Below are 16,356 nucleotides of genomic sequence, written 5' to 3' on the forward strand. Positions count from 1 at the left end.
TTTGAGGGACATCTTCTTAAGTGGTATATATAGCATGGCTAAGTGGGCAGGCCCAGGTCCTTTTCAGTCTTGAAGCCAAAGTAGGAATCCTGCCCGAACGCCTTTACCTGAAAGAGTATCCAAGGAGGCAAGCTATTCCTGTAAAACACCCGTGTTTGTGAAAGGCCCTGCAAACACTAAAAGCACATCTGTGTATTTTTTTTAAGATTTATTTATTTATTATATGTAAGTACACTGTTGCTGTCTTCAGATACTCCTGAAGAGGGAGTCAGCTCTCGTTATGGTTGTGAGTCACCATGTGGTTGCTGGGATTTGAACTCAGGACCTTGGGAAGAGCAGTTGGTGCTCTTTATCACTGAGCCATCTCACCAGCCCATAGCTGTGTGTTAGCGCCACATGAAGCAGCAACAGTAGTTAGAGAACTGGCATGGAGCTGATGACCATGGATTTTGTTTTGCTTGATGCTTAGGGTAGCCAGAGTTACCCATTCCCTGTTCCCTTTTGGCTGGCTATGTGTGAAGAACTGTCCCTATCCGCATGGGCCACATCAGTAAAGCAAGCTAAGCTGTCCTTTCCTGAGGACAGAAGCCTCAGCATTTGTGGTTTGAAGTATATTGAACTTGAGTTATAACTGAAAAGGTTTGGGAAAATGGCATCTGTCCAGTTTATGGCTTGGGCTGAACTTAGTTCTACTCTCAAGCTGTAATAGGAACTTGCCCAATAATACTGGACATAGCACAAAAGCCAGACCAGGGTGGCTAGAATTTAAACCCTATTTGGGGTCTTCGTTTTTCAGTCCACATGTGTGGTTGAGTGTTTGAAGCTTGCAATTTGATGCCCTGGTGTTTTTCCCCCTCTTGGTGCTACGGATTAAACCCAATCGAGGGCTCTGCCACTGAACCAGGTCCCTAGTCACACTCTGTGTCTTGTCTCCTACTTAAGTGGTTATAATGTCTGTATAAATTCCCTTTGTTGGATGTATAATTTCTGAGTTGATCACACTAGTATTGCTTGCTAGGGTCTTACTTGAAGCACTTTTGTGTGCAAGATATGTCCTAAATGAAGACTTGCCTTCTCCTGCCTATCATACTACTTAGCTGGTCACCGGCCTCTGGAGGAACAACTTCTCATAGAACTGTAGAGCACCCTCTGAGGATTGGTCTTCAACAGCTTCAGGAGCGCTAGCTCTTTCTGTACATCTCCAGAGCTGTGTTCTTGAGCCTGGGCAGTGCCACCTGTTGTCCTCCAGCCCAGGTGACCAGCTGCCGCTGCCCATCCCTCCAGGAGTCAGGGTGTGTGCTGGTTATAGACACTGGTCTCAGAAACTCTCGAGGGTCCTGTTCCTTTCTTTAAAGGTACCTTATCTTGCTGGGTGTGGTAGCACACACTGATAAGAGCTCTTGGGAAGCTGGTGCAGGAAGATCTGGAGTTCAGAGTCAGCCTGGACTCTTCAGTGAGTTCCAAATAACACAGCAAGACCCTGTTCCTTAACAACAAAAGAGGCAGTGGGGACAGGTTCTTTAGATGTCCCTGTTCCATTTTTCCTTCCTCAGTTTAGTAAAGTTTCCCTAGATTCCATGAAAAAATGGGAAGAGGTTATCCCCAGGCCTTGGCCTCTCTCTTGAGACTGAGGGACGGACAGGAGGTTGTATCATTTGTGTGCTCCGTGCTTGACCATTGACTGGCTGTGATCTGCCTCTTTACTATTTTGATGGTTTTATCAGTGAATTATTATTATTAATTTGTCACATCACTCTCCTTTTACCCTGTACCTTTCCTTTAGGTGTGGAAAGTGTATTTGTCCCACTTGTTCTGGCAGAAAATCCTGTTTATGAAATGAGTCTGCAGACTCATATAAACATTACTGTCTATGGTAAACATAAGAACCCTCTTAGACCTGTGTTGAGTGTCTCCAGCCCTGCCTATTGCAGTAGTTTTCTGTTTCACTAAAGCATGCTCCTGGGGGAGGACAGACTGTTGTTCACTGCTAAAGGAGGCCCCAGGGCTCTGGCTCCTGCCTACCAGCTTCTCCTGTCCCCTGCTGCTGCACTGTTGTGACTCACAGACCTTGCCATTCCTCAGTAAATTCCTGTTTCCCCCATGCAGAGACTGCCCAGGCTGCTATCACAGCGCTTTTCCTAAGCCTGCATCCTCACTCATCAAGAGTGACTAGAAGTGTCTCCTGCTTCTGAAGCCCACTTTACTCCTACTCTTGGAGGACGACTTACCTCTCCCCACAGCTTTCCCCCCTCTGCAATCTAGCTAAGTTTCCTAGTCACAGAACTAGAGGAAGAAATAGTTAGCAAGAGCTTTGGCTCTGTCTTAGATGTGAGCTAGCTCAAGTCCATTTTTGTGCCTCTAACACAAAGACGTAGAATGAGCTGAGTCTCCGGAAGCTATCTGTTTTATATTGACAGCTCTATCTATTTTGAAAGCAATGTCACTTTGTTCTGTTTACACATTTTTCTTTTCTTTTTGTTGTTGTTGTTGTTTTCTAGACAGGGTTTCTCTGTATAGCCCTGGCTGTCCTGGAACTCACTTTGTAGACCAGGCTGGTGGCCTCGAACTCAGAAATCCACCTGTCTCTGCCTCTCAAGTGCTGGGATTAAAGGTGTGTGCCACCACCGTCCGGCACTGTTTATATGTGTATTAAATATTAAATATTGTCAAGATTATTATTTTATTACTCTGTGAAGTTGGTTGCTTGTTTTACCAAATAAAAGTTATTATTCTAATGTTGCCAAAGTTATTTATAAGAGCTAGCAATTAGAGAAATAAAAAAGCATTTTGTGAAGAAAAAAATCAGAGCCCTCTATCGAGTATATAGGCAACACAAACTGGGCTTGTGTGTTGTTTCGTCCTCTTCCTCCTCCTCTTCCTCCTCCCCACCTGTAGTGGCTATTCCTGGTTGTCAACTTGACAATATTTGGAATGAACTACAATCCGGAATTGGAAGGCTCACCAGTGACCCTTATCTGGAGGCTTGGAGATCCTTATCTGGATCTTGGTTTGAAGATCTTGAGCCATAGTGGCTATGGATTCCAGAAGATTGAATCTCCGAGTTAAGGAACACACCTTTAATCTGGGCTATGCCTTTCATCTGGGATTAAAGGTGTGGTGGAACACACCTTTAATCTGGGCTACACCTTTTGCTGGAGACAATATAAGGACATTGGAAGAAGGGAGTCTAGCTCGAGCTCTTGCTCCTTCGCCTGCTTGCTGCGTGAGACTGAGTAACTGCTAGATCCTTGGACTTCCATTCACAGCTGCGACTGAACAATTGTTGGGAATTGGGCTGCCGACTGTAAGTCATCAATAAATTCCTTTATTATCTAGAGACTATCCATAAGTTCTGTGACTCTAGAGAACCCTGACTAATACAGAAGTTGGTACCAGGAGTGGTTCTAGAGTAACAGAAGTACAAGGATGAATCTTTTAAAATACTGGAATTGGCTTGTTGATCCACCAGCACTTTCAAATATTGAAACCTCTCCAGATTCTCTCCCTCCTGGGAGCTCAGAGAATTTTGAAGACCCATGGTTGAAACTATATTCCGAACTTAAAGAAGCTAATGCCCTTGATTTTCTTAATGAATTAGGTGATTCAGTGCACAAAGCTTTCTACAAGATGGGGAAAAAATCGAAAAATGATTTTACTGGCTGGCTGCTCTTAGTATCTGTGGAAAAAATGATGAATGAAAGGAAGGAGTTGTGTGATAAAATCGAAAGGCTCCAGACACAAGTAAACGATCTAAAAGTTGCTAAGTGTGTCCTTGAGGAGAATCTTCTCTCTTGTAGCAATAGAGCTCAAGTTGCAGAAAATCAAACAGAAACTCTCATTGTAAGGTTGGCTGAACTACAGAGAAAATTCAAGTCTCAGCCTCAGAGTGTGTCGACAGTTAAAGTAAGGGCTCTAATTGGCAAAGAATGGGATCCTACAACATGGGACGGGGATGTGTGGGAAGACCATGTTGAAGCTGAGAATTTTGAATCCTCAGATTCTCAAGGGTTTGCCCCACCTGAGGAAGTAGTACCCTCAGCCCCACCTCTTGAAATAATGCCTTCCCCACATGAGGAAATTAATTTTGCAGAGTCTGCTCACGGCCCACCAATAGTTTCTTCTAGACCTGTAACCAGACTCAAAGCAAAACAGGCTCCTAGAGGGGAGGTAGAAAGTATAGTCCATGAGAAAATTCGCTACACTACTAAGGAGCTTAATGAGTTTGCTAATTCATTCAAGCAGAAACCTGGTGAATATGTGTGGGAATGGATTTTAAGGGTGTGGGATAAGGGTGGAAGGAACATAAAACTAGAGCAGGCTGAGTTTATTGACATGGGTCCTCTGAGTAGAGATTCTAGGTTTAATACGGAAGCTCGCATAGTTAAAAAAGGTGTCAAAAGTTTGTTTGAATGGTTGGCTGAGGTGTTTATCAAAAGATGGCCTACTGGAAATGACTTGGAGATGCCTGATATTCCGTGGCTTAGTGTTGATGAAGGGATTTTAAGACTTAGGGAAATTGCAATGCTAGAGTGGATATATTGTGTAAAGCATAATTGTCCACAATGGGAAGGTCCAGAAGATATGCCTTTCACCAGCTCTATAAGACGCAAATTGGTGAGAGGGGCACCAGCACATTTGAAGGGTTTTGTTCTTTCCCTTTTCCTTGTGCCAGATCTTAGCATTGGAGATGCTTCTGCTCAATTAGATGAATTAAATTCACTGGGTTTAGTTGGATTCCGAGGTAACAAGGGCCAGGTGGCAGCATTGAATCGCCCGAGACAAGGTGATTCTAGTTATTATAATGGACAGCGTAGACAAAAGAATGTTTATAATAACATACCCAGTAATGGTCAGCACAGGAGAGGTGAAATTTATAATGGCATGACTCGGTTGGACCTTTGGTACTGGCTAACCAATCATGGTGTTTCCAGGAATGAAATACATAGGAAGCCTACTGCATATTTGTTTGATCTGTATAAGCAGAAAAATTCTCAAACAAATGAAAGAAAGGCTACATTAGATCGTGGTAAACAGCCAAATGAAAGAAAGGCTACATTAGATCGTGGTAAACAGCAATCTCGGCCAGTGAATCAATTTCCAGACTTGAGACAGTTTGCAGATCCAGAACCCCTTGAATGAAGGGGTGGCCAGGTTCCACTGAGGAAGGATCTTGATAAGACACTCAAAGGTTTTGCTGTTACCCTTTCTCCAGTTCTTCCCCAGAGGGACCTACGGCCTTTTACAAGGGTAACTGTACACTGGGGAAAAGGAAATAATCAGACTTTTCGGGGTCTGCTGGATACTGGTTCTGAGTTGACACTGATCCCAGGGGATCCCAAGAAACATTGTGGCCCTCCAGTTAAAGTAGGGGCTTATGGAGGGCAGGTGATTAATGGAGTTTTGACTGATGTCCGACTCACAGTAGGTCCAGTAGGTCCCCGGACACATCCTGTGGTGATTTCCCCAGTTCCAGAATGTATAATTGGGATAGATATACTCAGAAATTGGCAGAATTCTCATATTGGTTCCCTGAACTGTAGAGTGAGGGCTATTATGGTTGGAAAGGCCAAATGGAAGCCTTTAGAGTTGCCTCTGCCAAAGAAAATAGTGAATCAAAAACAGTATCGTATTCCTGGAGGAATTGCAGAAATTACTGCCACTATCAAGGACTTGAAAGATGCAGGGGTGGTGGTTCCCACCACATCTCCATTTAACTCTCCTATCTGGCCAGTGCAGAAAACAGATGGATCATGGAGAATGACAGTTGATTACCGAAAACTAAATCAGGTAGTAACTCCAATTGCAGCTGCTGTACCAGATGTAGTTTCCTTACTTGAGCAAATTAACACATCTCCTGGCACCTGGTATGCGGCTATTGATCTGGCAAATGCCTTCTTCTCAGTACCTGTCCATAAGGACCACCAGAAGCAATTTGCTTTCAGTTGGCAAGGCCAACAGTATACCTTCACAGTTTTGCCTCAAGGATATATTAACTCTCCTGCCCTGTGTCATAATTTAGTTAGAAGGGATCTTGATCGTTTGGATCTTCCACAAAATATCACATTGGTGCACTATATTGATGACATTATGCTGATTGGATCAAGTGAGCAGGAAGTAGCAACCACTTTGGACTCATTGGTAACACATATGCGTATCAGAGGATGGGAAATAAATCCAACCAAAATTCAAGGACCATCTACCTCAGTGAAATTCTTAGGAGTCCAGTGGTGTGGGGCATGCAGAGATATTCCTTCTAAGGTGAAAGATAAGTTATTGCACCTGGCCCCTCCTACAACCAAGAAAGAAGCACAACGTTTAGTGGGTCTATTTGGATTCTGGAGACAACACATCCCTCACTTGGGTGTGTTACTTAGGCCTATTTACCAAGTGACTCGGAAAGCTGCTAGCTTTGTGTGGGGCCTGGAACAGGAGAAGGCCCTTCAACAGGTCCAGGCTGCTGTGCAGGCTGCTCTACCACTTGGACCATATGACCCAGCAGACCCGATGGTACTTGAGGTGTCTGTGGCTGATAGAGATGCTGTTTGGAGCCTCTGGCAGGCCCCTGTAGGTGAATCACAGAAAAGACCTTTGGGATTTTGGAGCAAAGCTCTACCATCATCTGCAGACAACTATTCTCCCTTTGAAAAGCAGCTCTTGGCCTGCTATTGGGCCTTAGTGGAAACTGAACGTCTGACAATAGGACACCAAGTCACTATGCGACCTGAACTACCCATCATGAGCTGGGTACTATCAGACCCTGCAAGTCATAAAGTGGGACGCGCACAGCAGCAGTCTATTATCAAATGGAAGTGGTATATACGTGATCGGGCCAGAGCAGGTCCTGAAGGCACAAGCAAGTTACATGAAGAAGTTGCTCAAATGCCTATGGTTTCTACTCCTGTTACAATGCCATCTGCTGCCAAACATGCGCCTATAGCCTCATGGGGTGTTCCCTATGATCTACTGACCGAAGAGGAGAAGACTAGAGCCTGGTTTACTGATGGCTCTGCATGTTATGCAGGCACCACCCAGAAGTGGACAGCTGCAGCATTACAACCCCTTTCTGGGACAACCTTGAAAGACACAGGTGAAGGGAAATCTTCACAGTGGGCAGAACTTCGGGCAGTACACATGGTATTACAGTTTGTTTGCAAGAAGAAATGGCCAGATGTACGATTATACACTGACTCATGGGCTGTAGCCAATGGATTGGCTGGATGGTCAGGGACTTGGAAAGATCACAATTGGAAAATTGGTGAGAAAGACATCTGGGGAAGAAGTATGTGGATAGATCTCTCCAAATGGGCAAAGGATGTGAAGATATTTGTGTCCCATGTAAATGCTCACCAAAAGGTGACTTCAGCTGAGGAGGAGTTCAATAATCAAGTGGATAAGATGACCCGTTCTGTGGACAATCAGCCTCTCTCCCCAGCCATCCCTGTCATTGCTCAATGGGCACATGAACAAAGTGGCCATGGTGGTCGAGATGGAGGTTATGCTTGGGCTCAGCAACATGGGCTTCCACTCACCAAGGCTGACCTGGCTACAGCTGCTGCTGATTGCCAGATCTGCCAACAGCAGAAACCAACACTGAGCCCCAGATATGGCACCATTCCTCGAGGTGACCAGCCAGCAACCTGGTGGCAGGTTGACTACATTGGACCACTTCCTTCGTGGAAAGGACAGCGTTTTGTTCTTACTGGAGTAGATACTTATTCTGGTTATGGATTTGCCTTTCCTGCACGTAATGCCTCTGCTAAAACCACCATTCACGGACTGACAGAATGCCTCATCTATCGTCATGGTATTCCACACAGTATTGCTTCTGACCAAGGAACTCATTTCACAGCCAGAGAAGTACGACAGTGGGCTCACGATCATGGAATTCACTGGTCTTACCACATTCCCCATCATCCTGAAGCAGCTGGGCTGATAGAAAGATGGAATGGCCTTTTGAAGACGCAGTTACAGCGCCAATTAGGTGGTAACAGCTTGGAAGGCTGGGGCAGAGTTCTTCAGAAGGCAGTATATGCTTTGAATCAGCGCTCGATATATGGTACAGTTTCACCCATAGCCAGGATTCATGGGTCCAGGAATCAAGGGGTGGAAAACGGAATAGTTCCACTTACTATCACTCCTAGTGACCCTCTAGGAAAATTTTTGCTTCCTGTCCCCATAACTCTAGGTTCTGCTGGCTTAGAAGTTTTGGCTCCAGAGAGGGGAGTGCTCCTACCAGGAGCTACAACAAACATTTCATTGAACTGGAAGCTCAGACTTCCCCCTGGTCATTTTGGGCTTCTAATGCCCTTAAACCAACAGGCTAAAAAAGGAATAACAGTGTTAGGAGGGGTGATAGATCCAGATTACCATGGGGAAATTGGATTACCTCTTCACAATGGTGGTAAGCAAGATTATGTCTGGAGTGCAGGAGATCCCTTAGGGCGTCTCTTAGTACTACCATGTCCTGTGATTAAAGTCAATGGGAAACTACAACAGCCTAATCCAAGCAGGATGACAAAGGACGCAGACCCATCAGGAATGAAGGTATGGGTCAATCCTCCAGGAAAAGAGCCAAGACCTGCTGAGGTGCTGGCTGAAGGTGAAGGAAATACAGAATGGGTAGTAGAGGAAGGTAGTTATAAATACCAATTAAGGCCACGTAACCAGTTGCAGAAACGAGGATTATAAAGTAATATGAATGCCCATTGTAAATTTACTAATGCGTTTGCGATTGTACGAGGGATAGTTATATCATGTTAGGCGTATTTACAACCTTGTTATTGTTTCATGTGAACATGAGATATTATTTGTGTCAAGTTGACAAGGGGTGGATTGTAGTGGCTATTCCTGGTTGTCAACTTGACAATATTTGGAATGAACTACAATCCGGAATTGGAAGGCTCACCAGTGACCCTTATCTGGAGGCTTGGAGATCCTTATCTGGATCTTGGTTTGAAGATCTTGAGCCATAGTGGCTATGGATTCCAGAAGATTGAATCTCCGAGTTAAGGAACACACCTTTAATCTGGGCTATGCCTTTCATCTGGGATTAAAGGTGTGGTGGAACACACCTTTAATCTGGGCTACACCTTTTGCTGGAGACAATATAAGGACATTGGAAGAAGGGAGTCTAGCTCGAGCTCTTGCTCCTTCGCCTGCTTGCTGCGTGAGACTGAGTAACTGCTAGATCCTTGGACTTCCATTCACAGCTGCGACTGAACAATTGTTGGGAATTGGGCTGCCGACTGTAAGTCATCAATAAATTCCTTTATTATCTAGAGACTATCCATAAGTTCTGTGACTCTAGAGAACCCTGACTAATACACCACCGCTCCTCTTCTTCTGAAGAATCAGAGCCCTCTAAACACAAACTGGGCTTGTGTGTCGTTTCTTCTTTCTCCTCCTCCTCCTCCTCTTTCTCCTTCTTCAGTAGGTGGAGGTTAAAAGTGTGATAGAAATTCTCAAATAATTAAAATAATGTGAACAACAACAGCAACAAAGAATTAGAGCCATATACCACTGCCTCAGGAATAGTGACATAGCCAAGAACACCTGATGTGTGCCGCCCTACGTCATCTGAAATCTGACATCCCGAGCCAGTGATAAAGGTCCTTCAGCATCACCCCTTCCAAAGCCCATGCTCAGATCTGGCAGAGGGACAAGTTCAGGACAGGTTCTTGCAGACATGGTGACCCCAGTCTGTGGTCACTCTGGCTTTGGTGCTCAGAACAGGGATGTCTGGAGGCTAGGAAGAAGGCAGACCTGGGTATACCCAAAGCAGACCGGAGATCTGGGGGCTTACAAGGAGGTAGTAGCCTGTTTACAGGTGTGTAATCACAAGTAAATTGGTCTTGACTCTACTTATAAGTGAGTCTGGCTCAGAAACTCTTGACTCAGAGAGAGCAATCTTGGTTCCCCAATCAAAAGCCCTGTGAAACCAGGTCCAGCACCTTGAGCCTCAGCTTCCACCCAGCCCTTCCCATTAGTGGGTGCAGAGAGGCAGCACTTGGGCCTGGACTGCATTACAGAGAAGTCCTCAGCCTCTTGGCTGCATCAGGCTACCTCTCCCAAAATACTTTTTCCTTAGCCAGACGACATTTGTGTTTGACTGGAATCCAGGGCCGCTGGGATCAAGACCAGGAATAGTGAGGAAATGGATTTGGAACATAATGTCAGGAGGCACAAGGGTTCCAACCTGGCCATTGGCTGACTGTGTCTCATCCTAGGGACTCAACAGTTGCATCAGTAAAGTAACCCTTTTGCACACATTCCTCTCGGAGGAGACCAAGGCTGTACAGTGCTCTTCCTAGCTCCTGGCCCATGGGAAATAGGGGTGGCTGGCTAGGGTCATATAGCTTTAACTTAGGATGCTTCTCAGGCAGGTAAACTCGGCAAGGAGGTAACAAACTCAGCAAACACCTTATGGCATGAGTGAGTCTGGTTGAGCAGGTAAGGGAGGGCTTGGGGACCCTGGGCAGAAAGTTTAGAAGAACAACCATTTGAAGAAATGACAAAGGAATATGAAGGAAGAAGGTAATTCAAGAATTTGGAGACCAGGATGCAGTTGACAGCAACCCTTATCAAACAAGCTTATCTACAGAGCAGTACAGCAGCCCTAGGGTGGTCAGGCCCATGAGCTCCATTCAGAAATCTTTGAACATGTGCCCATTTCCTGCCTCCAACTCCCCAATCTTGATTCCTTTCAGGCAGCCTTTCCCACTACCAACTCTGCCCTCATATTCCTACCATTTAGTGATCCAGAGGAAAGAACAGCTGTTTCTCAGTAGTCACCTTAGAAGTCCTCCAGTCGCTCGGCATTGAACGATCTGGCAGCAGGAACCAGTCTGTTTCACTGAGCCATCTCTCCAGCCCCCCACAGCAGCTAAGATAACAACTGACTTAAGATCTTACTGGCCAGGTCTTAGGTCACATAACCACCCCTGGGGCTGGAGAGGTTCAGTATTCTCCCTGTAACCTGACATTGAGGTGGGCTGGGTCCCCAAAAGGACAATTACAATGGGCTGGCTAGTTTTATGTCAACTTGACACAAGCTAGAGTCATCTGAGAGGAGGAAACCTCAAGAGAAAATGCCTCTATAAGATCCTGCTGTGGTGCCTTTAATCCCAGCACTTGGGAGGCAGAGGCAGGCAGATTTCTGAGTTCGAGGCCAGCCTGGTCTACAGAGTGAGTTCCAGGACAGCCAGGGCTACACAAAGAAACCCTGTCTCAAAAAACCAAAAAAAAAAAAAAAAAAAAAAAAAAGGAAATTCTAAATAAGATGTCTATTGACGAGTGCCCTGGGTCCTTCAGTGTCTAGGAAAGCCTAGGCCTGAGTGGAAGTAAGAAGCCAATGGGAGATGGGTGACAGAGAAGGATGAACCAGAGAGCAGCATGTGAGGGATAAACCACTGGAAGGCAGGTACAGAGTCGGGAATTATGAAAAGACGACGAGGAATAATAACCTGAAAGGCACCCAGAAGCTCATGAAAAGCCTCCAGTGGGTTAGCAGGGTAAGAGTTAGGTTAGGGCTTTCACCAGCACTTGGAGAAGAGCCACCCCTTAGCCTTCAGGAAACCTCAAAAAGATCCATGGAGCAGCGCAAGGCTGTTTCTTAGGCCCAGCTGTTATGACCCTGTGGACTGAGCCGTCTGGAAGTCATTGCCTCACTGACCAGCTTGAGGGTGGTCCACCCCAATTCAACATGATACCTGCCTATGCCCTTTGCAGGGCAACTTCAGCCAGGTACCAGACATCCAAGAGGCAGTGAAATGCCCACTTTGGGCAGCTCAGTCTGCTTCATGATCACACCTGCCAAGAAACACTGGTCCCTTCCCACCCTCAAGACACTGCCAAGACCCAAAAAGGTGATACAGGGAAAGAGCACCATGTAACCCTCCCCTAACTCGGGTTCCATCTCACCCTACTTGTATGTGTACATACTGTTCAGAACCTTCCTAGTCTTCCATTTGGTAAAACTGTCCATTATGTTGCACTAGATCCTGAGGTTTAATTTCCAACATGTAGAAATCTTTTATCTTTTATATGCTGGACACTGCAGCAACCCAAGACTGGGAACCCACTTTTACAAGAGTTCTCCACTGGGCAGCTGTCTCTGGGCACATCTGTCCCACCTCTGGCAGCGCCTGCTAGTTGTCTAGCTGGTCTTAATGACCCTCGACTCCCCCGCAGGAACCCCAAGCAGCCTCCAGCGCCCACAAGACAACGACAATGGTCAAGGTTGGAACCGTTTATTGCGCCCCAGGAAGGCAGCGGGCGGAGCAAGGCGCCACACAACCCAAGCGCCTGGTGGCCATCAGCGGGCACAGTAGGCAGGCGCCACCAGGCCATTGGCGCCGCCGGGCCGGTAACCATGGCGACGGCCGTTGCCAAGGGTGAGAGCCAATGGGGGCGTCGCCAGGGCCGTTTCAAAAACCTAAAGCAAACAGAACGCAGCATCGCTGGGGGAGGGGCGGGGGAGGGGACAGGGATCAGGGACCTGGGCCAGGCGGAACCCTACGGAACCGGTACACCGAGGGTGGGGGGGGCGGATAGGGATAGAGACAGATGGAAAACTCGACGATGTCGCCAGACCGTAGGGGCGTCACTTGCGGCCCTTGGGCACCTTGGGCACGCTGGGTTTGGCCGCCTTCTTCACTTTCTTCGCGCTGGCAGCAGCCGCCGCCTTCTTGCTCTTGTGCGCGCGCCGCTCCGGCTGCGGCCTGGCGGGCGTTCTGTCCGCCGCCGCCGTGCGCGCCTTGGGCGCGGGGCTGCTGGCCGCCGAAGCTCCGCGCCGCTCCGCGCCGCCCTCCAGCTTCTTGCGGTTCAGCTTGAAGGATCCGTTGGCGCCGGTGCCCTTCACCTGCAGTAGCGTATCGTTCTGCACCAGCGCCCGGATAGAGTACTTGAGGTAGGTGCGCCCGTTCTGCTGGTCGAACCATGCCACCTTCCTGGCCTCAGCGTAGATGCGCGCCAGAGACGAGCCGCCGCGCTCCCCCAGCTTGCGGATGGTCTCCACCACCAGCTGGCTGTACTTGCCTGGCTGGTTCTTCTTGCGGTTCTTCCTTCTCTTGGGCTGCGTGGGCGCCGCAGAGCCGCCGGCCTTGGCCGTCTTGCGGGCCGTCCCGTCGGCGCTCGTTGGCGGCAGGGCCTCCTCAAGCTCCACCGACATGGTGGCCAGCGGGTTGGCGGCAGGCGGCGCGCGGTAGCCGGGGGGCCGCGCCGGGAAGAGGAAGGCGAGGGGCCGCGGCGGCGCCGGGGGACTGGGGGCGCGCGGCGGCTCCAGGCGGGAGCGGCCGCGGCCGGGCCTGGGACCAGGCGGCAGGGCTGAGGTGCGGGCGGGGGCCGGGCCGGCCGCGGCGGGGCTGGGGGGGTGGGATGCGGAGAGGAGCCTGCGGGGAGCGCGGCAGCACTGCGCGGGCTCCGGAGCTCTGGGCGTGCGCGCTACGCTCTGGCGGAGAGCGCGCCCCGCTCCGCTTTTATTTCCCCGTGGCGGACCACGTTGAGAACAACAACAGCCTGGGCCCAGTCCAGCGCCAACTTGTGCTTCTTGGAGCGCCTTCCGCGGCCACTGGCTCCTCCGCCCGCGGCTCCCGGGCGCGGCTGCACCCTCAGCAGTGTGCCCTGGACAGCATCCGAGCCCGCTGCGCTGCGCAGAGGCGGCCTGCGCCTAGGACGGGCTCAGCGGAGCGGCTCAGAGGTGTGTACCCCAGGCTATAGGAGCATGGAGGAGGGGGGCGCTCGATTTGCAAAGGATTAGCACGGGCCCCGGGCGAGACCCCAAGACCGAGAACTTTGCAGGCGGCAGACAAGAGTGCTCCTCAGGCACCTGAGTTGGTTCTGGGCCCAGGGGACCACAGCCCTGCCCGCAGGAAGGGCATTAATTTGTCCCAACTAACACAGGGTACGCCCTCACGCGGCCGACAGGAGCAAGGCAAAGCCCGAGAGCGTGCTGGGGCGGGGGTCTTCTCAGAATCCTAAGGGGAACCAACAGAAGGGAATTGCCCTGAGGTTGCACGCCTGGCATCTCAAAGATGAGTCAGTGCAGGCACGACCACAAGGGCCTCTCCCTAGACACTTCCTCACCACTCTCTGGCCCCAAGTACCCCATTTTGTGATGCTTAAGTAGCCGTCCCTGGACCCCTCAGAATTAGATGGGGGCTCCAGGATGGAAAAGTGTAAGGTTACCCTTAAGGCATTTCCCTTAGAGGGTGTGGCAGGGGATTTGGCTTTTGAGGATCCTGCCGGCTTTGGGGGATCGAATACTGCATCACTTGGTGCGGGAGGACTTGAAGGAGGTGGTGGTACAGAGAAGGACCTGAAAGCCTGGGAAGTAGTCCAACGGTGGAGAGAGGGCTGTGCAGGCAATGGCCAGCCTGCGGAGGACATAGTAGACACCACTAAAGCGTCCAGGCCAGCTTTGTTCCAATAGGTAAGCAGTTCCCTGGCCTCTTGGGTGAAAAGAGGGAGTGACTGCCTGTAGATCAAGAAGGCCCAGATTCTCAGCCTTTCAAACTCAGTACTCGTGGGTGTGCCAGCCTCCCCGCACCCCACGACCTCATCCCCATCAAAGGAAGGATCGTCAGGAAGTGGCCAGGGTTTAGCAGAGCCCAGAGCCCAAGTCATCCTCTTGTGACTCGTTCTCAGGAGGAGGGCCAAGGGGCCTGTGAGTTTTGAGGGACAGCGGGCTATAGGGTGCAGGCTCTCCTGGACTCACTACCCTCTTTTTCTTTAAACCCCTTCCGTGGGCTGATGACACTCACTCCTATCTCCAGCTACCAGGAGCCCGCTGCTGCTGCTGCTGCTGCTGCTGCTGCGTACCCTGCGTGCTGGAATGCCATGCTGCCCTCAGGCTCAGGCAGAAGCTTCAATCAGGACAGATGTTGTTCACCAGACTGGTGTCTGTTGGTCCAGTCAATCTGAGGTAAGACAGACAAAGCAATGTGAGAATCTAGTTTGTCTTTCTTGTTAAGAGTCAGGAAACTTCAATACAATCGATAAGCCCAAAATTACCCACAGAGATGCTGTTTTTTCCTAAGGCATGTAAACATCAAATGAACTGTAATTAATTACGCAAGAATGCTTAGAACATCGAGTTGTTACCTTATTAGCCCTTCCCTAACATCTAAGACTGCATCCCATAAAAACATTATTTCATTCACAAAAGGAAAATTTAAGATTTTAAAAAGTGAGCTAGTGCATATATTTCACTAAACTTTTAATCTTTGCTTGCACTTTAATGACGTGGAAACTTAAAGAGTTCTTTGGTTGAATGGGGTTTGCAAACGTGAAGGAACGTTTAGCTGAAGTGGACACAGGAAAAGGATGTTCTGCTCAACCAAGCACATGAAAGGACACGTGATGAGGGAGTCTTTGCTAACGACACGCATGCATTGGTCCGAGTTACACTGTGGAGTTGCACTGCGTTTGTTGGACTCCATAGAAAAACACAACAACAAAACTTGTGGTGGTGTGCTGCGGCTTCTTGCCACATCCGCAGACTAGGGCTCATGCGCAGAGTGATGTCAGCTGAGACAGATAGGTGCTGAGGCAAGACCTATGGGTGAGATGTGATGTTTGGATGTATAAATAGAATATAACTAGGACTCGATGGACAGTGGCAGAGGCTGACCTGATCTTCTCTTCCCTGAGAGGGGCACAGCCAAGAACTTCCTGGCCATTTCTCCTTGGTCCCTCCTGCTGACTCCAGCCAAGGCCAAGGCCTGGCTGTCTCTGCTAGGTAGTACCACTGCTGCTGATTGGTGTTTGCTATCCCAACTACTGAGCTGGACTGCTGGTGTGTCCGTGAGGTGTTTTCGAGTGGATCGAGCTGCCGATTTCCAGACAACACAGATGGGAGTTGCTCCAAAGAACCTTTCTAAGCAGGTCCACTTCCCCTGTATCCTTTCTTTTCCACTACCTCTGGTGGGTGGTGGGCTACAAGGAATGTTAAAGTGTTTAAGAACCATCATTAAAAATAGGCGTTTGAAAGAATTAAAGTTATACTTTAAGCTTTGCTTAATCTTTAAACTATATTGTAAATTATATTCTCTGAGGACTATAACTTGGAAAGTCATTGTAAAGTGTGTGTGTGTGTGTGTGTGTGTGTGTGTGTGTGTGTGTGTGTGTATGTGGCTCGCGTGCAACCACATGTAGAGCAATTGTTGCCATGGGGCTTGGGTGTCTTTCTCAGTCACTCTGCACCTTATTTTCCCAAATTAGGTCTCCCACTGAAACCTTGGCTCCCCAATCCAGTGAGCCTGGATGGCCAGCAAGCCCGGGAATCTGCAGGTGTCTGCCTGGCACTGCTGGAGTTATGGCTGTACCTGGCACTGCTGGAGTTATGGCTGTGCATAGACA

The 16,356-nt window shown here is 48.8% G+C and overlaps 1 protein-coding gene and 1 long non-coding RNA gene across 2 annotated transcripts; one reads left to right on the forward strand and one right to left on the reverse strand.

Annotated features, from left to right (window-relative positions):
* Positions 1-12,232: 12,232 nt before the first annotated feature.
* Positions 12,233-13,294, reverse strand: H1f10 (H1.10 linker histone). Its single transcript, NM_198622.1, has one exon. It carries the CDS (start codon positions 13,166-13,168, stop codon positions 12,602-12,604), a length of 567 nt encoding a protein of 188 aa, NP_941024.1. The 5' UTR covers positions 13,169-13,294; the 3' UTR covers positions 12,233-12,601.
* A 200-nt stretch (positions 13,295-13,494) lies between these two features.
* On the forward strand, positions 13,495-15,992 carry Gm5577 (predicted gene 5577). The gene is made up of 2 exons (NR_026990.1): positions 13,495-13,696; positions 14,772-15,992. It is a non-coding gene; the product is annotated as a predicted gene 5577 (long non-coding RNA).
* Positions 15,993-16,356: the final 364 nt, after the last annotated feature.

Source organism: Mus musculus, chromosome 6 (genome assembly GCF_000001635.26).
Source record: "Mus musculus strain C57BL/6J chromosome 6, GRCm38.p6 C57BL/6J".
NCBI lineage: Eukaryota > Metazoa > Chordata > Mammalia > Rodentia > Muridae > Mus > Mus musculus.